The 22608-nt window shown below is 39.8% G+C and overlaps 1 protein-coding gene across 4 annotated transcripts in view; it reads right to left on the minus strand.

Annotated features, from left to right (window-relative positions):
* Positions 1–15894: 15894 nt before the first annotated feature.
* FUT10 (fucosyltransferase 10) overlaps positions 15895–22608 on the minus strand; it is a 114670-nt gene continuing 107956 nt past the window's right edge. For all 4 annotated transcript variants that reach the window (XM_028852562.2, XM_015145152.3, XM_077943430.1 and 1 more), the window contains exon 5: positions 15895–18157. In XM_028852562.2, coding sequence (XP_028708395.1) covers positions 17930–18157 — 228 coding nt within the window. In that variant the 3' untranslated portion in view covers positions 15895–17929. The remainder of the gene's footprint in view (positions 18158–22608) is intronic.

The raw sequence follows: 22608 nt of genomic DNA on the forward strand, positions 1-22608 counted from the left end.
TATGAGGACAGCAACATTTCAAAAGCTTTGTAAATCCCCTTGAACGCATTCAGGTTTGTAGTCCCCAGTGTCACTTTCCCGCCATCTCCAAATTCATCTAAACTCAACTCCACCATATCTGGTTAATACATGAATAGTGCAAGAGCTTGATAAATCTCCATTGTTGAATGTCTCCCTAGAATTTGCTTGCAGGGGTGTTAGACAAAGAGGGAACGGAGGTAGACAGGGATCCCTTCCCAACATCTTTTATGAGAGTAAAATTAAAGCCCAGTGCAATGAAGACTGTGCCTACATGATGTCAAACAGGCAAATGTTGGAAACAGTTAGTTTGGCTGAACGCACCAATGTTTTGTCTGGAGATTCTGATCAAGTTGACACAGACTAAAAGTCTTTTCCAAGGTCATCCTAGAGGCTGCCAGCAATGAGATCACTGCAGAAACCCCGGAGTTCTACAGCCATCCCCCTCCTTGCTATTGCCAAAACAGATTCTTTCTTGTCTGCACAAGATTAGAAGTTGTTTTCTCCTTGTTTTTCTTGCCCTTCATGAATGACCCCTTAAGTTTGCTAAAGGATTGTGCAACTTCAACGGAGCCCCTGTGAGGACATGGGGAATGTGGTTGTGTTGAGCAATCACTAGTGTTGGGGTGCTTGGCGGTGAGATCTGGCACCTGAGCCAGCTGCAGTCAGAGGGAGAAAGGGTGGCTTCACCTTGGCTTTGTGACATGCCCTCAGAAGCCAAGAAATCACCGCGCAATTTTTAGGTTGTTAGAATTTATCTCTTTCCTGAGTCTGTCCCAAAAGCCCAAAGCTTGCAACATCTTATTTCCTGTTTGGGGATTTCCTGAAATCAAAACTAAGACTTTGGCCCCGGTAAAGAAACCAATAGAAAGCCTCTTTTTCTGGAATTATGCTGTGTGCATCAGCTCCACTGCACAATTCTGCTTCGCCAACTTAACACTATTTTTGTATCTCCTCAGAAAGTGCATTTTTTACTCTCTTTCTTCATTATCCATACAGCTCTGTTATTCGTTATTGTCATTCCCTCCCGCAACTTTTTGAAAATTTGAAAGCCTCTTATTATAGTAAAATTTGTTTGGTGTGTTGTTGGTGTTTCAAAAGATAGGCAGAATATGAATTTTGGAGAACGATGTCATATTTGTCAGGGTTCTTCAGTGAAACAGAACCAATAGGAGATTGCATATAGATAAGAAGATTTATTATGGAATTGGCTCATTCAGTTATGAAGGTCAAGAAGTCCCACCATCTGTTCCACAATCTGGAGAAGAGGAGGGTTGGTGGTGTAATTCCCTGTAAGTCCGAAGGCCTAAGAACCAGAGGAGCTGCTGATGTAAGCCCCAGTTTGAGTCTGAGGGCAGTAGAAGGGTAATTCCCAGTCTGAATCTGAAGGCCCAAGAACCTGGAGTAACAATGCATGAAGGCAGAAGATGGATGTTCCAACTCAAGAATAGAGAGATAATTCACTCTTCTTGGCCTTTTTGTTCTATCTAAGCCCTCAGTGGATTAAATAATGCCTGTTTTCATTGGCGATCTTTTTTACTCAGTCTACTGAGTCAAATGCTGATCTATTCTGGAAACATTTTCACAGACACACCCAGAAATATTTTACCAGCAACCTGAGCATTGCTTAGCTCTGTCAAGTTGGCATATAAAATTAACCATCACATGTTATCTTCTATAATTGCAAAAATAAAGAAAATTTTGGATAAGAATCAAATTAGAGAGAATAACAGACTTGACTAATGGCATCTTTGTTTCTTAGATCTGAGACTCATATGGGGAGGAGCATAACAAGTAGGGCATGGGGGATGACATCATATGCTATTTTTCTTTGAACTTTATAGTCATTTCCCATAACTATGATCATGGTTTACCATAGTGTTGCTTCCAAAATCCCAACAGTGCTTTTTTCTGAACTTTTGTTGTTTACACAAATATGTGATCTTTACTTCACAGTGCTTTGTGAGCCTTATTCTGCCAGTACCCACAATGGAGAAAGGGAAGTACTTTTGGATGCAGAATTACAAGGGCATCCTGCAAACAAATCAGGTGAGAGACCACCACACCTAGGCTTTCCTATCAATGGGAGTATCTTTTAAGGCTTACACAGCTGCTGCAGGATTTTCCAAGTGTTTAATAAGTGCAAACCAGATTATTTATTTTCCAATATCAGTATTACATCTTCCTTTCTAAAGAGGGGAAAAACAGGCTCACTTATAAGTGCTGACAGAGGCTCCCTTCCGCTTGTAAAGAACTCATATTTATATTAAAGGTTGTAAGAGTACAACTGGATTTTTCCATATCAATGCGGAAAATCAGCAGCTTTTTCAGGAGCATTGCAAAAAAAAATTGCAGCAGCCTCCATCGACTGATTTAAATGCTGATCTCTTCTGAACACTCCCTCACAGACACACCTAAAAATAATGTTTTGCCAGCTACCTGGGCATCCCTTAGTCCAGTCAAGATGATATAAAATTAACCATCATGCATTATCATAAACCAACTTGGGTTGAAATTTGGATCTGCCATTTGTTAGTTATATAACCTGGGATGTTATATTTATATTGATATGTCCTGCTTCATCATCTCAGACAACAACATCACATTTATTTTAATATGAGCTTCTATCTTTCCTGTCTCAAAAAGGTTTTGATCTTCTTTTCTAACTATTCTAATAAATCTAAGAATTTTTGGGGGCCTATTAGCCCAAGGAGTTGTTCTTGGTTACAGAGAGAAAACTAAAAAAATTAATTGGTACATTAGAAGACTCCATTCTCTATCACCATTACACCCTTGCAAATATATATATATATATTTCTCTCTGTATATACCTCTTAAGTTTTCTTTTGTTTTCCCCTATTCCCTTTCCTCCTATTTTTCTCCTTCTCTTAATTCTCTCAATCCCAAAAATTTGTTGTAGATGCACATACACGTGCACATACACACACAGAACTACATAAAAAACTGTCCTGTAGACCTAGGTGTTAAAGCCTGAGTCACCACCCCAGACTCTGTTTTCCCAAATAATCTCCACTGATAGGCAACTGGTCTCCTCTCTAATAGGTTGCCTCGATCAGGGTTCTTTAGTCCATTAGAGATGTTCTAATAATGTTGAAGCTCAAAAAGAAGGGGGTCCATGAATCTAATCATGAGAAGGCAATCAGATAAATCTACATTATGGGATATTCTACAAGACAAGGCTGGGCGCAGTGGCTCATGCCTGTAATCCCAACACACTGGGAGGCCGAGGCGGGCAGATCACTTGAGTCCAGGAGTTCAAGACCAGCCTGGATAACATGGCAAAATCCCATCTCTCTATACAAAAAATACAAAAAACTTAGCCAGGTGTTGTGTTTCTGTAGTCCCAGTTACCTGTGAGGCTGAGGTGAGAGAATCACCTGAGCCCAGGAGGTATAGGCTGCAGTGAGCCAGGATGGCGCCACCGCACTCCAGCCTGGGCAACAGATCAAAACCATGTCTCAAAAATAAATAAGTAATAAATACATTTTTAAAAGGGATATTCTGTAAGACAAATGTTTTTGACTCTTCAGAAATGTCAGTGTCATAAAAGACCAAAACCAAAGTGAAACAAAGTAAAACAGGAGAACTGGTCTAGATTAACAGAGGGATGTGTAAAAAATACATGCAATTCTCAGTTGGATCTTGAATTGGAAAAAAAAAAGAAATATAGCAAATCATCATTGGGGCAGTTAGAAAACTATAAATATGGACTGTGCATTAAATAACAGTATTGTATCAGTGCTCAATTTATTAGGTGCAATAATGCTCTTGTGATTACTTAGAAGAATGTTACTGTCAGAATGTTCGTTCCCCTTCGAAGTTCATGTTGAAATCCTCACCTGCAAGATGATGGTATGAGAAGGTGTGGCCTCTAGGAGGTGATTAGATCATGAGGATGGAGCTCTCACGAATGGGATTAGTGATTAGTGTCCTTATAAAAGAGACCCAGAGTACTGGGCTCAGTCTGTAATCCCAGCACTTTGGAAGGCTGAAGCAGGTAGATTGCCTGAGCTCAGAAGTTTGAAACCAGCCTGGGCAACATGGCAAGACCCCATCTCTTAAAAAAAAAAAAAAGCCAGGGAGACCCGCCAGAAACTCTCACTCATTTTGCAATGTGAGGTTATAGCAAAAAGAGGGTTGTTTATGAACCAGGAAGCAGTCCCGCACCAGACACCAAATCAGCTGGCACCTTGATTTTGGACTTCCCAGCCTCTAGAACTGTGGAAAATAAGTTTCTTTTCTTTGTAAGCCACCAAGTATATGACATTTTGTTATAGCAGCCGGAATAAACTAAGACAAATCACAGAAGATGGAGGGGTGAATTGTTACAATGGCTGCAACTTACTTTCAAACAGCAAAAAAATAAAGAGAAAGTAAAAGAGATAACGCAAATGTGGCAAGATATTGTCAATTGATGAATCTAACTGAAGAACATTCAAGTGTTATTTATAGTATTCTTACATCTTTTTTGTACTTCCAAAACTTCTTCAAAATAAGATATGGGAAAATGGGTTTTGTAAGGTGAGGAAAAAGGATCTCTAAGTCTCAATGATTTGCTTTCCAAGAGTTTATGGCACCTATTCTCAAATTGCCACTTCTTCCTATAATTGACTTTTGACTTTTCCGTAACTAAGATGTCTGGTGAAGGCACTACCCTTTCCAAACACAGAAAATTACTCCCACCCTATAGAATAGAGGGAGCCTCAGTGCCTTACATCACCATATGTAAAGGGCTTGCACAAGAGGTTCCAGCTAGAATTCAGATCATCTCCACCAAGAGGCTTTGGATCTGCTCTACAGCCACAAAAAGAAACCATTGGCACATCTTAACTATTGACTTCTCACAATGAAAAGAAGTTTAAGATTTCACCCCACCGTGGCTATATTATTTTCATTTTATTTTGTTTAGTATTATAAAAGCAAGGAAATCAAAAACTATCTACCTCAGCCAGGTGCAGTGGCTTATGCCTGTAATCCCAGCACTTTGGGAGGCTGAGGCAGGCAGATTACCTGAGGTCAGGAGTTCGAGACCAGCCTGGCCAACATGGTGAAACCCCATCTCTACTAAAAATACAAAAATGAGACAGGCTTGGTGGTGCACACCTGTAATCCCAGCTCCTCAGGAGGCTGAGACAGGAGAATCACTTGAAACCGGGAGGCGGAGGCTGCAGTGAGCCAAGATCATGCCACTGTACTCCAGCCTGGGTGACAGAGCAAGACTCTGCCTCAAAAAAAAAAAAAAAAAAAAAAAAAATTAAAAATAAAATAAAATAAAAATAAAAACAAAAACAAAAACAAAACAATCTACCTCAAATGGTTATTGTGTCAGATAAGGGCCATTATATATGACAGAATACAGCAAAGTGCCCGGCACACAGTGTACCCTTAATAAATATCAGTAACCTTTTTTCTCATCCAAGGATCCCATCACCAGAGACTGTTTCTGAACATAGTGGTACTGACTTTTCCTCCCCTACACCCCCTATAGCTCAAGTGACCACACATCCCAGTTTATGCTTATTGTCCTGGCTTAACCAATAGCGCCTCTTTCAATCTCAGAGTGCCCCAACTTGGATGATAAATTATAAGGTCACTCTACCTATTGTTGTATTCTTTCCAGAAAATGTATCCTGCTAAAAGGCACAGAGAGCTGCATGGTCTTTCTGAATAAAGGCTACCAAAATGTGTCTTCAATGGTAGCCCTGAAGTCACTGCAAAAATAAACACACAAGCAAACAAATTGGGAGGGGGTGCCCCAGCAGACACATTTTAATTTTATTGTGGAAGTGATGGAAGTGGTTCATCACTTACAGGTTAACCAAACATTTGAGGTGGATTTTAGACCACAGAAACAGGAAGTAGTAAACATCTGTGATGAAACTTTGATACTTCAAGATGCTTGTCCTAGGGACCAACATTTTCTCAGACTAGCAGATTATTTCCATGGTGAAAGAGTCTTATTAATGGTGTGTAAACTATATACATGATGACTGAAAGCAGCTCATAAGATAAAATTCATCACCTTTTCTGAGGCACTGAAGCTGAGTAAATATTGACTCACCCCAGCCTCTCTACTTAAGGTGAACAGATGTGGACTGGCTGGAGCAGAACTGCTTGCCCCTGTGGGCTCACCATAGTTATTTTCATCCTCCAAGCCCAAATTGCCCAGTGTTGACAGAAAAAAATGCCTCCTCTCCCAGGGAATAGGAATAAATACTGGTTTAAAAATAAAAAGGACTTATTCTGGACTTGCCAGCTCACTTCATATGTAAACTTTTAGTACTTTTAACACATCTCATTAATAATATAGCCCATTTAATATACTCTATAAATAGAATCCATTTGTATCACATTTCATGTTTCAAATAGAGTGACAGATATCCAGGAGGTAAATTATATCTCATGAGGCATCCACAAAACAGAAATAAAAGTTTCCTTGAAGTGGTTTACATTTTGCTAAAGCATTTCTGTTCTAATTCCCTGCTAGAATTAGAATGTAAGCTCTGTGGTGGCAGCGGTTTTGTGACTTCCATTCACTGCTGAATCCCATTTGCCCAAAATAATTCCTGGCACACAGTAAATGCTCAATAAAAATATATAGAATATGTTAATAAATTTCAGGCAGTTTAATATTCTGAGTAATGCAAAATAATCATAATTTCCTTGATACGGTTTTGAGGCACGTTCCTTAATACATTTTTTTCTGTGTTTCCCAATTGGAAAAACCAAGGCTTCTTTTCATTCATTGATCGATAGCTCTGGTTATCTCTTATCCTATTCCAATTTTCAAATTTAAAAAAAATGATTTTTAAAATCTTCACTTAAGAGCAATCCCAAGACATGTAATTGTCAGACTCACCAAGCTTGAAATGAAGGAAAAAGTGTTAAGGGCAGCCAGAGAGAAAAGTCAAGTTACCCACAAAGGGAAGCCCATCAGACTAAGAGCGGATCTCTTGGCAGAAACCCTACAAGCCAGAAGAGAGTGGGGGCCAATATTCAACATTCTTAAAGAAAAGAATTTTCAACCCAGAATTTCACATCCAGCCAAACTAAGCTTCATAAGTGAAGGAGAAATAAAATCCTTTACAGACAAGCAAATGCTGAGAGATTCTGTCACCACCAGGCCTGCCTTACAAGAGCTCCTGAAGGAAGCACTAAACATGGAAAGAAACAACTGGTACCTGCCACTGCAAAAACAGGACAAATTATAAAGACCATCGATGCTATGAAGAAACTGCATCAATTAATGGGCAAAACAACCAGCGAACATCATAATGACAGGATCAAATTCACACATAACAATATTAACCTTATATGTAAATGGGCTAAATGCCCCAATTAAGAGACACAGACTGGCAAATTGGATAGAGTTAAGACCCATCAGTTTGCTGTATTCAGGAGACCCATCTCACGTGCAAAGACACACATAGGCTTAAAATAAAGGGATGGAGGAAGATCTACCAAGCAAATGGAAAGCAAAAAAAAAAAAGCAGGGGTTGCAATCCTTGTCTCTGATAAAACAGACTTTAAACCAACAAAGATCAAAAGAGACAAAGAAGGCCATTACATAATGGTAAAGAGATCAATTCAACAAGAAGAGCTAACTATCCTAAATATAAATGCACCCAATACAGGAGCACCCAGATTCATAAAGCAAGTCCTTAGAGACTTACAAAGAGACTTAGACTCCTACACAATAATAATGGGAGACTTTAACACCCCACTGTCAACATTAGACAGATCAACGAGACAGAAGGTTAACAAGAATATCCAGGACTTGAACTCAGCTCTGCACCAAGCAGACCTAATAGACATCTATAGAACTCTACCCCAAATCAACAGAATATACATTCTTCTCAGGACCACATCACACTTATTCTAAAATTGACCACATAGTTGGAAGTAAAGCACTCCTCAGCAAATGTAAAAGAACAGAAATCACAACAAACTGTCTCTCAGACCACAGTGCAATCAAATTAAAACTCAGGATTAAGAAACTAACTCAGAACCGCACAACTACATGGAAACTGAACAACCTGCTCCTGAGTGACTACTGGGTACATAACAAAATGAAGGGAGAAATAAAGATGTTCTTTGAAACCAATAAGAACAAAGACAAAATGTACCAGAATCTCTGGAACACATTTAAAGCAGTGTGTAGAGGGAAATTTATAGCACTAAATGGTCACAAGAGAAAGCAGGAAAGATCTAAAATTGACACCCTAACATCACAATTAAACAAACTAGAGAAGCAAGAGCAAACAAATTCAAAAGCTAGCAGAAGACAAGAAATAACTAAGATCAGAGCAGAACTGAAGGAGACAGAGACACAAAAACCCTTCAAAAAATCAATGAATCCAGGAGTTGGTTTTTTGAAAAGATCAACAAAATTGATAGACCGCTAGCAAGACTAATAAAGAAGAAAAGAGAGAAGAATCAAATAGACGCAATAAAAAATGATAAAGGGATATCACCACTGATACCACAGAAATACAAACTACCATTAGACAATACTATAAACACCTCTACGCAAATAAACTAGAAAATCTAGAAGAAATGGATAAATTCCTGGACATATACACCCTCCCAAGACTAAATCAGGAAGAAGTTGAATCTCTGAATAGACCAATAACAGGCTCTGAAGTTGAGGCAATAATTACCAGCCTACCAACCAAAAAAAGTCCAGGACCAGACGGGTTCACAGCCAAATTCTACCACAGGTACGAAGAGGAGCTGATACTATTCCTTCTGAAACTATTCCAATCAATAAGAAAAGATGGAATACTCCCTAACTCATTTTATGAGGCCAACACCATCCTGATACCAGAGCCTGGCAGAGACACAGCAAAAAAAAGAGAATTTTAGACCCATATCCCTGATGAACATCAGTGTAAAAATTCTCAGTAAAATACTGGCAAACCAAATCCAGCAGCACATCAAAAAGCTTATCCACCATGATCAAGTCAGCTTCATCCCTGGGATGCAAGGTTGGTTCAACATACACAAATCAATAAACATAATCCATCACATAAACAGAACCAATGACAAAAACCACATGATTATTGCAATAGATGCAGAAAAGGCCTTCAACAAAATTCAACAGCCCTTCATGCTAAAAATTCTCAATAAACTATTGATGGTATTCATGGAACGTATCTCAAAATAACAAGAGCTACTTATGACATATCCACAGCCATTATCATACTGAATGGGCAAAAACTGGAAGCATTCCCTTTGAAAACTGGCACAAGACAGGGATGCCCTCTCTAACCTATTCAACATAGTGTTGGAAGTTCTGGTCAGGGCAATCAGGCAAGAGAAAGAAATAGAGGGTATTCAATTAGGAAATGAGGAAGCCAAATTGTCCCTGTTTGCAGATGACATAATTGTATATTTAGAAAACCCCATCGTCTCAGCCCAAAATCTCCTTAAGCTGATAAACAACTTCAGCAAAGTCTCAGGATACAAAATCAATGTGCAAAAATCACAAGCATTCCTACACACCATTAACAGACAAACAGAGAGCCAAATCATGAGTGAACTGCCATTCAAAATTGCTACAAAGAGAATAAAATACCTAGGAATCCAACTTACAAGGGATGTGAAGGACCTCTTCAAGGAGATCTACAAACGACTGCTCAACGAAATAAAAGAGGACACAAACAAATGGAAGAATAGTCCATACTCATGGATAGGAAGAATCAATATCGTGAAAATGGCCATACCACCCAAAGTAATTTATAGATTCAATGCCATCCCCATCAAGCTACCAATGACTTCCTTCACAGAATTGGAAAAAACTATTTTAAAGTTCATATGGAACCATAAAGGAGCCAGCATTGCCAAGACAATTCTAAGCAAAAAGAACAAAGCTGGAGGCATCACGCTACCTGACTTCAAACTATACTACAAGGCTACAGTAACCAAAACAGCATGGTACTGGTACCAAAACAGATATATAGACCAACGGAATAGAACAGAGGCCTCAGAAATAACACTAGACATCTACAATCATCTGATCTTTGACAAACCTGACAAAAATAAGAAATGGGAAAAGGATTCCCTATTTAATAAATGGTGCTGGGAAAACTGGCTAGTTATATGTAGAAAGTTGAAACTGGATCCCTTCCTCACACCTTATACAAAAATTAATTCAAGATGGATTAAAGACTTAAATGTTAGACCTAAAACCATAAAAACCCTAGAAGAAAACCTAGGCAATACCATTGAGGACATACACATGGGCAAGGACTTCATGACTAAAACACTAAAAGCAATGGCAACAAAAGCCAAAATAGACAAATGGGATCTAAAGGCTTCTGCACGGCAAAAGAAACTACCATTAGAGTGAACAAGCAACCTACAGAATGGGAGAAAATTTTTGCAATCTACCCTTCGGACAAAGGGCTAATATCCAGAATCTATAAATAACTCATACAAATTTACAAGAAAAAAACAACCCCATCAAAAAGTGAGAAAAGGATATGAACAAACACTTCTCAAAAGAAGACATCTATGCAGCCAACAGACACATGAAAAAATGCTCTTCATCACTGGTCATCAGAGAAATGCAAGTCAAAACCACAATGAGATACCATCTCACGCCAGTTAGAATGGCGATCATTAAAAAGTCAGGAAACAACAGATGCTGGAGAAGATGTGGAGAAATAGTAATGCTTTTACACTGTTGGTGGGAGTGTAAATTAGTTGAACCATTGTGGAAGACAGTGTGGCGATTCCTCAAGGATCTAGAACTAGAATTGCCATTTGACCCAGCAATCCCATTACTGGGTATATACCCAAAGGATTATAAATCATGCTAAATCATGCTACTATAAAGACACATGCACACGTATGTTTACTGCGGCACTATTCCCAATAGCAAAGACTTGGAACCAACCCAAATGTCCATCAGTTATAGACTGGATTAAGAAACTGTGGCATGTATACACTACGGAATATTATGCAGCCATAAAAAGGATGAGTTCATGTCCTTTGCAGGGACATGGACAAAGCTGGAAACCATCATCCTCAGTAAACTATCCCAAGGACAGAAAACCAAGCACCACATGTTCTCACCCATAGGTGGGAATTGAACAACGAGATCACTTGGACACAGGGCAGGCAACATCACACACCGGGGCCTGTGGGAGGGATAGCATTAGGAGAAATACTTAGTGTAAATGATGAGTTGATGGGTGCAGCAAACCAACATGTCACATGTATACCTAAGTATCAAACCTGAATGTTGTGCACATGTACCCTAGAACTTAAAGTATATATATAAAAAAAAAAAAAAACCTTCATTTATAGAACTTCTCAACTAAAAAAAAAAAAGTATTTAACTTGTAAAAATTGCTCTCTCCAGTACTTAACACTTCCTTCTTTAGAATTATAAAAACAAATGATAAACAAACTAAAAACATTATTCCACATCATTATTTCTGCATTTATTCAGTGTCAAAAGTAACATTTGTTAATATTACCACCAATCTCCTCAGGAAAATCTTTTAAAGTATTACGAAGTTGTCAAGCTCAATATGGTGGATATTCATTTTCCCAAATTTCACTTTTCACTTGAAAGCTGAGATTTTTATCATTGGCAACAAATTCTGTCTCTTAAAGTGACAGGCTCACTTTGTTTTCACAAAAATTATTGACAAAAACACAAGACTGAGTAAGCATAATTTGTCAGATTTTTTTAAGTAAAAATCATATTCCATGGAAAAAGCAGTTAGTTCAGCTCACAACTCAATCACACAAGCACTGTGAGACTCCTATTATACTGTGATATAGAGCACAAGTGCTTTACTCTTATTTTTGTCACACAGAATATTAAAAAGACATGTACTGGCCGGGTGTGGTGGCTCACCTGAGGTCAGGAGATTGAGACCAGCCTGGTCAACAAGGAGAAACCCTGTCTCTACTGAAAATAGAAAATAAAAAATAAAATAAAATAAAATAAAAAAGATATGCTCTTAAAGGTCAAGATGTAATAAAATTCATCATTTATATTGCTTCAATAAGGGCATTCTTATGTAAAACTGACTTTTTTCCCCCATGAGGGGACTCATCAGATTAATTTACTCCATTTATATAAGAAGCAACTTATGTTACATTCATTCCAAAAGCTCTTGGGATAATATCCTAACCCAAAATCATTACTATTACCCCTACCTACAGTAATAGTCTTTAAATGTAATTACTTTCATAATCAGTTTTAAAAAAAAGAAGTTTAAAATTTCAAATATTCATAACGGCCTATTTGGGCTAGTTGAATCATCTTCTCTGGTAAGCTGGGGTGGATGATGTGGTTATGGCTTGCCTGGGAAATAAAATAAACAATAAATTTTTGACCTAATGCTCAAAATGCCCTTGGAGGCATTAATCAATTCCAGTTCTGACTCATTTCAGAGGCTTAGAGACAATAATTTAACTGCTCGTGTCACTGTTCCAGGAGGATACAAAGGGGCAAGGGTAATATAGCAGGGAGGAGGCCTCAGGAAGATAAAAGAAGATCTCTGCTGGCCGGGCGCGGTGGCTCACGCCTGTAATCCCAACACTTTGGGAGGCCAAGGTGGGCAGATCACTAGGTTAGGAGATCGAGACCATCCTGGCTAACACGGTGAAACCCCGTCTCTACTGAAAATACAAAAAATTAGCCTGGCGTGGTGGCAGGCGCCTGAGCTACTCCGGAGGCTGAGGCAGGAGAATGGTGTGAATCCGGGAAGCGGAGCTTGCAGTGAGCCAAGATCACACCGCTGTACTCCAGCCTGGGTGACAGAGCGAGACTCTGTCTCAAAAAAAAAAAAAGGTTTCTGCTGGTCATGACTGGTCATATGCTCGTTGGGATACAGCCATACCTCTGCCTGACCAGAGGCTTGGGTGTTAAGCCCAATGAGTTGAGAGGACAATAATTCTAAAGAGTCACTTCTCCTTGATGCCTCTGCCCCTTGTCGATCTCCTTAATTGGGCCTACTACCAGCACCAATGGGGTTGCTAAGTTAATGGGTTGAATCCCAGGATATTAGTGGGGCTACATTTTACTAGTGAGAAAGGTTAATATGACTTAAAAGTAAGTTCCCACGCATTGTACTCCATATTCTCGCATCCATATCACATGGAGAGCAAGAGAGGGCTTGTCTCTTAGGAGAAAGGCTGATCAGGCTCCTCTTCTTCTCCTTCTTCAGTTGATCTTCAGTATGAGCAAGCAGGGTCAAGACCTACAGATCTAGTCATTTTTCTCTCCTCTTTCTTATTGTAAGCACATTGAATAGACTAGTCCCAAGATTCAGAATTGGGAAATGGAAAGACAGTAAAAGATTCTCTCCTAGTTAGACTTCAAATCTAAATAACATGCTCAGCTCCAGCTTATACAAGAAATCAGTGTACTGCATTTATGTGGTTTGCAAAGCTACTATAAAGAGGCTGTTTGAGTCTCATTATCCTAATGAGAGTTTTGTGCAAAACTCCACCAGAAATCCCATGGAGGGCGGGAAGAGTCAGAGAACAATTTAAGCTTTCCTCAGTCCTTGGTTTTAACACCATCATAATATCAAAGAGCCCTACCCAAAACCCTTCACACCTGTCTCTCCTATGTCTTACTCCTATCAGCAGTGGCGCCTAGTATAACACCTATTTTGTAACACGATAAATGTGTACCACCCCAGGTACTATCATCAATGATTCCCTTTTTCTGGACAAATCTCAATCAAGCTCTTCAAACACAAAAGGGTACTGACTACAGATAGTAACCACTACAACCAGCATCTATTGAGCTTAGTGAACACCAGCTTATTTAATCATCACAATAACCTCACGGGGGGTTGGATATTATAACATCCATTTTACAGACGAGCAAACTGAATCTTAGAAATGCCAAATAACTTGACCAAGATAATAAAGCCAGTATGCTGCACAGTGACAACTAGATATTTCTTTTTTTTTTTTTTTTTTTTTTTTTTTGAAACGGAGTCTCACTCTGTCACCCAGGCTGGAGTGCAGCGGCACGATCTGGGCTCACTGCTGGCTCTGCCTCCCGGGTTCACGCCATTCTCCTGCCTCAGCCTCCCGAGTAGCTGGGACTACAGGCACCCACCACCATGCCTGGCTAATTTTTTGTATTTTTAGTAGAGACAGGGTTTCACTGTGTTAGCCAGGATGGTCTCGATCTCCTGACCTCATGATCTACCTGCGTCGGCCTCCCAAAGTGCTGGGATTACAGGCGTGAGCCACCGCGCCCGGCCAAAACTAGATATTTCTTAGAGTCATCATTCTATATCCCCTCTGAGTTTTTCAGGCATTTTTATGTCTGTAATCAAAAACAACAAGATATATGCTGATATTAGAATTATACAGTAAAGATATTACCATTAAAAATAAAGATTAAAAGAAAGAAATTTTCTAAGGAAAATTATTTGTAAAATATCCAGGATTGCAAAATTACCTGAAACCAACTAACCACCACTATTCTTGGTCTATTAATTTCTAAATAGTATACTTTGAAGATTCCAAGGAAGACATATGTCACTTATCCAAAGTTGTACTCATCTTGCTTTTAGGGTAATCAACATAATTCAGTGAAAATTAACTCTATACTGATGCTATAGACTGAATTCTGTGTTTCCCCAACATTCATGTTAAAATTCTAACCCCCAGTGTGATGGCATTAGGAGAAGGAGACTTTGGAGAGTGAGGTCATAATGATGGAGACTACTGAGAGTTCTGTCACCCCTTCTGCCACATAAGGACACAGCAAGAAGACAGCCATCTATGAACCAGGAAGTGGGCTCTCCCAGACAACAAAGCTGCCGGCACCTTGATCTTGTACTTCCCAGCCTCCAGAACTGTGAGCAATAAACTTCTGTTGCATATAAGCCACCCAGTCTATCGTATTCTGTTATAGCAGCCTGAGCTCCTAATGAATTGTCATCTTTAGCAGGACTAATGTCCTATTAATGACTTTTTTAAATGCACATTTTCCTGGGCATTTTACTGGGCAGGTCGGCACTGTGCTTGGATTCATAGTCTTCTATAGATAATGAGCAGGTTCATCTATGTGTAATATACAATGTGTGGCTGAAGGAATGATATTCATTTTTGCTTACGTCTTCTACGCATAGAACACTATACGTTTCCAATCTGTTACTAACAATGATAACAACCCCAACTGATATTCTAGTTACTAGAATCTAGTTCTTAACAGCAACAAAGAAGCCAGTCAGCATTCAGGTTCCAAAATACATTTGCTACATGATCAAGGGTCAAGGTTGCATTCATTTTTAGGCAAAGACTATTAACTAGCATTAGTGATCATTTTCTCCAACATTTCTGAAAAGGCTTCTGACTACTTTGTCATATGGCTTTAAAAAATTAGTCCTTGAATGGCTAGGTGCAGTGGCTCATGCCTGTAATCCCAGCACTTTGGGAGGCCAAGGTGGGTGGGTCACTTAAGGGCAGGAGTTCAAGACCAGCCTGGCCAATATGCTGAAACCCCATCTCTACTAAAAAAATACAAAAAAATTGTCCGGACCTGGTGGCAGGAGTCTGTAATCCCAGCTACTTGGGAGGCTGAGGCAGGAGAATTGTTTGAACCTGGGAGGTGGAGGTTGCAGTGAGCTGAGATCATACCACTGCACTCCAGCCTAGATGATAGAACAAGACTTCGTCTCAAAAAAAATAAAGTTCTTGAAAACAATCCAAGTAAAGTGTTCTGAAGGACGAAGCAAAATGTTGCATTGTACAAACTCTTTCACAGCCATGAGGCATTCCTCACAACAGTCCTATGAGGGAGGTTGCTTTCTTAGAATATTTCACAAACAGAGACAGTGAGGTAAAGTGAAAGGTATGGCAAAATGGGATCAACATAGATTAATGATTTTATTTCACTAAATTTGTTCAGGGATACATACTTCAGAAACGCTTAGAGAGGATTTTATCTATGGACTTGATGAAGAACTAAGATGGAACGAGACTGCCTGAAAAGTTGAGGTTTAAGACATACATGCAGCCGCATAAGCACTGGGTATTTGCTTAAGGCATTTATGGAGGAGAACTGAAGTTATCATGATAATATCTTGCCAGAGGCACAAATCACCTCTCAGGCTTTCTTTTGAGGGTTCAAAAACAAAAAACAACTCACTTCATTTTATATGCAATTTAAAATCTGATCTTTAACAAGCAATCCCCCTTTCCAGTCTTTATTTATTTAATATTATCAAATAAAATGGCAGAGAGAAATTCCCTTTCATCCTCAATACTACCCATTAAGTATGCTCCTTCCTCCAAACAGCGTGCTTCCCTTGAATAATATACAGCGGTTCCAAAATAGTTTGTTACCCTCTTTAGTAAAAACATCTACAAAATTAAATTTCTTAAATGTTGACGAACAATTAAGAGTGTTACACAGGGGAAAAAAACAAAAACAAAAAACCTTCCAAGACCAGCCCAATCACTTCTTTTTAGATGTAAAAACTAAGGCCCATGGAGGTTAAGAGACATGTCCAAGATCATATTTAGTTAATGAAAGAGATGGGATTAGGAAGAACCCAGTTATAGACACCTTCTCTCACCCAATGTGATCCTTCTGGCTTCTATAAGGAGGTATTGGTTTTCGTTCTCCTTTCTCAATGCTGGCTGACAAAGCCCAGCCAGAGCTACCTAATGAAGATACTGCTCACTGCCAAGCACACCAAGGGCACAGTCTTCAATAGGAGCCAAAGCTAAGGAGGCACTTGTCAATTCCCCCTCATGCCATGACACAAACATGAGCATCACAGACTCTTCCTGTCCTCTGGCTGCCTTCTGAGGCTTGCAGCTTTCCATAATGAAGAATAGAAACTGTGACACAACAGTGGCAACAGGCTTTTAGTATCATCTAGAAGCCTCCCCTCCCTCACATGGAAAGAAAACGTGAACCAGTGTTTTCCTCCTTGTCTTCTGAGGTGCTCCAGTAGATGCCCCAGACAGGACAGCTCAACCTTCTCTGTGGCAGGATCAGAAATGACAGGAAATGCTTACAAACTGAATGCTGCTGGCTGCCACCATGACAGGCTGTGCATCATCCTACGAACAGACAAATCAGCTTCAGCACAGTTGGAGTTCCTGGGGGTATTCACTTCTACTCTTGCGCTGCTCAAAATGTCCAGGCTGTCCAGACTGAATCATAATCATAGCAATTCTTGATATTATTCTGCTCAGCAGAAGGGATAAGTGGTAACATCTCACTAATCAAAACACACAGGAGTTACTGTGTCTTTACAAGACATTCTACTTTGAAGGGAAAATGGGAGGCGATAGGGCAAGGCATAACTAAAGAAGGTTAGAGAGTTGGCTCAGGGTATGAAGAAGAAGGTAGACACACATATGTTCTTTTCACTTGAAGAGTGGATAGCGGATAAACTTGAAACAGCTTTTATTACTCACGTCCCTGGAAACCAACAGATGGGATCTCTCATTTCCAAGTTCTAATGTATTTCATGGTCATGCTCAGCTGCAGGACACCGGGTTTGCCAAATACCAATAAGCTGTTGAGAATGAGGTGAGTATCAAGAATCTACAGCTAGATTGTCTCCCTCCAGTGCACAAGGAAAGTGCTCACTTTAGGTGAATTTCCACAAAAGGCAGTAAATATGTGGGTCCACAGACATGGACATGGAAGATAACCAGTGTTCATAAGAAATATTTCCTTTTTTAGTATAAAAAATATAGAGGCAACCCCTAAGGGTAATTTACATCTACTCTTTGAAAGGGCTCATTATGAGTACTGCAGCAACTAATTATTATCCTGCTGGATAGTCAACAGAATAGCTATTATGTTCAAATATTAAGGCAACCTAGAAAATAAATCTCAAGAAGGCTCTAGTCTGTTTCATTCTGATCGTTTTTGAAATCAGTCCTTGAATACTAGGCCCCAAAACTCTTGAGATGAAAAGTTTTGATTCCTATCAACCAGCCACCTTAGTGCCTGGGCTTCTTTCTTGGATTGTTCAAAGCTGGATATCCACATCTCTCGCAAAGAGCTCAAAGGTAGAGCCCGGAGTGGTGAGAAAGCAAACACCGTGGGCTTTGGGCAACTCAGGTGGGTATCTTCTGCCTCCCATCTTTTGGGTGGTAAGCCCTGCATGAAGAGAAGAGAGAAATGAATTAAAAACATGTGATAAGGAAGCACAATTCCCGTGTTCCCATCTCACAATAATGCAACGCAGCCCAGACTTTCCTTAAAGCAACAGCTTTACCCCATGGGGATAAAGCATGAGAAAGAGAGCATCTCACATATTGCCTCACTTAATTCTTATGGCAAGCACCTATTAAATAGGTGCTACTACCCATTTTACAGGAGTGGAAACTAAAGCACAAAAAAGTTACCTAAATTGCCCCAAACAGTATATACTTAAGATCGAATGTCGTTCTCTTTAGATTCTAAAGCCTCCCCCTCTCTCTGGTTATTTATCTGTTGATTTTTTTATTCCTTTTCCCCCTATTATCCCACCCCTACCCTCCTCCCCATAGGCAAATATTTTAAGATATTTAACACAGTTCTTTATATTTGCATGTAAGTGTATTTGAATACTCATTGCGAAATGTGTTCTCAATCTCTGGGCATTTATTTTTAATATACTTATATGTTATTATATATCGCATTTGTTTGCTACTTTTTCACCACGCACTGTTTTTACGTTTATCTATGTTGTCACATGTTACAACTAATCCCTTGTTTTTAATATATTTCCACTGCACTCAACTGTCCCCAGTACTAAGATGTTTCCACCCAACAATAATGATACCTGACATTTGCATAATACCTCCCAGCTTCAAAATGCCGCCACAAGCTTGGTCTGTGCTCAGTCTCGGCTTATTTCCATGGTCTCCTAACTAACCCCTTGATTCTACGTTTGATCCTCTGCAGGCCGCACTCAGCAGCCCTTCTCATTCCAAGTTAAAGTCTAAGTCCTTAAAATGGCCTACATGTTCAGGATTTGACCTTCCAATAATTTAGAAGCGAGAAAGGGAAAAAATTTTTAAAAAGTAAAAGAGAAAAAGGGGAGACAGAAAAACTCCAGAATAACAGAGTGAACACACATATCCAATTTCATTTCCTCCAGAAACGCCATTAAAATGAGAGTAAAAGGACTGTTCTTGAAAGGCATTAACCTGTAAGAATTGGGAGAATGGAAGAGGGCAGATGAGTAACAAAACATAGAACAGGAAAATTAACAACTTCACAGTGGGAAAACCTAGCACATACCACCTGAACCAAGCAATCAAAGCTAATGTTACCAATTACACATTATGTTGGTATAATGCATCCCCTGATACAGGGGTCCTCAGCACCCAAGTCATGAACCAGTACTGTTCCGTAGCCTATTAGAAATAGGGCTGCAGAGCAGGAGGTGAGCAGCACGCACGTGAGCATTGCTGCCTGAGCTCTGCCTCCTGTCAGATCATCAGCGGCATTAGATTGTCCTAAGAGGGTGAACCTTATTGTGAACTGCACACACGAGGAATCCAGCTTGCTCACTCCTTATAAGCGTCTAATCCCCCACCCACCCACCGGTTTGTGGAAAAACTGTCTTCCACAAAATCAGTCTCTGGTGCCAAAAAGGTTGGGAACAGCTGCCCTAACAGGATGCAGTGAGAACACGTTTACCTCAGTGGTATTATTCCCCAAAATCCATAACCCAAGTGTTAACATGAGAAGACATTAGACAAACCATATGAAGGGACATTCTACAAAATACTGACTAGTACTCTTCAAAAGTTATTAAAAATAAGAAAAAGCTTGCCATCAGAGACTGGAGGAGACTAATGAAACGTGCTGGCTTAATTACAGCCTGGTATCCTGGATTTGATCCTAGAGCAGACAGAGGATGTTACAGAAATATGGCCAAATACGACTGAAGAGAAATATGACTAGACTCTACAGTTTAGCTAGCAGTAATGTGCCAATATGAATTTCTTATTGGTGACAAATGTACCACAGTTACATAAAATGACAGCATAAGGGGAAGCCAGGGAAAGGGCATACAGAACTCTGAACTATCTTTAAAATGTTCTGTAAACAAAATTAAGATTTTTTAGTAAAAGACAATGGCAAAATGCCTTCAAAATTCTGAGAAAAATGGATGTACATTTTAGTGGTTTATAGTCAGCTAACCTATTGCTTAAATTCAGGGTAGAATGAAGACATTTTCTTTCCTTTCTTTCTTTTTTTTTTTTTTGAGAGGGAGTCTCGCTGTGTCCCCCAGGCTGGAGTGCAGTGGCGCGATCTCGGCTCACTGCAACCTCCGCCTCTTGGGTTCCAGTGAGTCTCCCGCCTCAGCCTCCCAAGTAGCTGAGACTACAGGTGCCTGCCACTATGTCCGGCTAATTTTTTTTTTTTTTTTTTGTATTTTTAGTAGAGACGAGGTTTCACCATGTTGGTCAGGTTGGTCTCAAAATCCGGACCTCAGGTGATCCACCCGCCTCAGCCTCCCAAAGTGCTGGGAATACAGGTATGAGCCACCACGCTTGGCTGAAATGAAGACATTTTCATACATTCTCCCATGTACCTCTTCTCAGGAAGCGACTGGAGAGTATGATCATCCAAAACAAGAGAATAAACTAAGAAAACAGGAGACATAGCATGCAGGAAACAGATGTCAACAGAAGAGAAAAAAAGAAAAGAAAGAAAATTCCCAAAATGCTGGGGAAGTGACATCTCAGGCTGCTGCTCCACACTAAGGTAGAGGACAATGAGCACACAAGGGAGTGGGTCAGAGGCTCTGGGAGAGATCCCTTCCACAAGGTCAAGAGAGCTGGACGCCTGCCGTATCTCAGCATCTTCAGAGGAGAGTTAAACAATCAACAAAGACTGAATGATTGACAGGTACCTGGAAAAATAATCAAATAAGAAGGCAATTATTACCTGGGAAAAAACAAAAAACTGTATATCTAAGGGGGGAAAATGATAGTGTACTACGTGGTTTATTTTTTAATAATAGTCACACAGTTATAATCAAACACTGAATATTTTTTTAAAAGTATGTAAATGTGTTACTTTGTAGAAACAGAGAGTAAATAGGCCAGGTGTGGTGGCTCACTCCTGTAATCCCAGCATTTTGGGAGGCCAAGGCAGGTGGATAAATTGAGGTGAAGAGTTCAAGCCCAACATGGTGAAACCCTGGCCAACATGGTGAAACCCTGTCTCTACCAAAAATACAAAAATTAGCCGGGCGTGCTGGCATGTGCCTGTAATCTCGGCTACTCAGGAGGCTGAGGCAGGAGAATCACTTGAGCCTGGGAGACAGAGTTTACAGCGAGCCAAGATCATGCCACTGCACGCCAGCCTGGATGACAGAGTAAGATTCCATCTCAAGAAAAAAAAAAAAAAAAAAAAAAACAGAAAAAGAAACATTAGGTAAATACCAAAATAATTAAATAATTAGCTAAATATTGTGGTTGCTTCTTGTGGAAGGACACAAAAGGGAAAAGAAGTGGAAGGCTGCTGTTTTTATTAATTAACTTTGTAGAAATAATTGATTCTTCAACCTACATGCATGTATATATTTTTCTTTAAAAAAAAATTGTCTTAATGGGAAGACAGTCCATTATGTGTCAGGTTTATAATAATTAGAATCTTCATCCGTCCCAAATTTAGAAAGCATGGCAGAAAAACCAGTTTGGAAATATAAAAATGTGGGGGCTACCTATGATTGGCTCAACAAATTTTCTTTTCCTTAAAGCTCCCATAGGAAATATATGAGGAGATACTAGGAGTATTTAGTGTGAAGAGGTGATGACTCTGAGCGAACAGAGTTTGTCTTCAAGCAAAGAAGTCCCTTCAAGTGAAGGGACTATGTAAGTGGAAGTGTGAATTAACTTGTTCGGTAAAATGTGAAGGATAGAGATTGCCAAGTCCTCCTTTCTCTTGGGAACCACTGATGGATTATCATGAAGTCTCATTTCCAAGGGCCTAGACCTTGAGCAGGAATTCTTTACCAAGCACAGAGAACCAGAGTGCAAATTGAAATTGCAAACCGTTAGGAATGCTAAGACTTAAAATCTGGAAAATCTATGAATACCAAGTTCAAAGGACCAAAGGTAGGCTCAAAATTGTGATTACGTTAGCCAGAGTTCATGGCAGGATAAAGACTGGATTTGAAGCAAGAGCAGAACAAAATCAAGTAAGGAGATGCAAAACAACTTTCAACTTTTGAGAGGCCACTGTTCACCCCTATTGGCTGGTAGGCACAGATGCCAGACTGTACCCTGCCAAACTGAGGAATCAGAGCAGGTAGCTAAGAATTGACTATAAAGGCCAGACATAGCGGCTCACATCTGTAACCTCAGCAATTTGGGAGGCCGAGGCAGGTGGATCACGAGGTCAGGAGTTCGAGACCAGCCTGGCCAACATAGTGAAACCCCCATCTCTACTAAAAATATAAAAAATTAGCTGGGCATGGTGGCATATGCCTGTAATCCCAGTTACTCAGGAGGCTGCGGCAGAAGAATCACTTGAACCTGGAAGGCAGAGGTTGCAGTGAGCTGAGATCACGCCATTGCACTCCAGCCTGGGCAACAGTGCAAGAC

Source organism: Macaca mulatta, chromosome 8, assembly GCF_049350105.2.
Source record: "Macaca mulatta isolate MMU2019108-1 chromosome 8, T2T-MMU8v2.0, whole genome shotgun sequence".
Lineage (NCBI taxonomy): Eukaryota > Metazoa > Chordata > Mammalia > Primates > Cercopithecidae > Macaca > Macaca mulatta.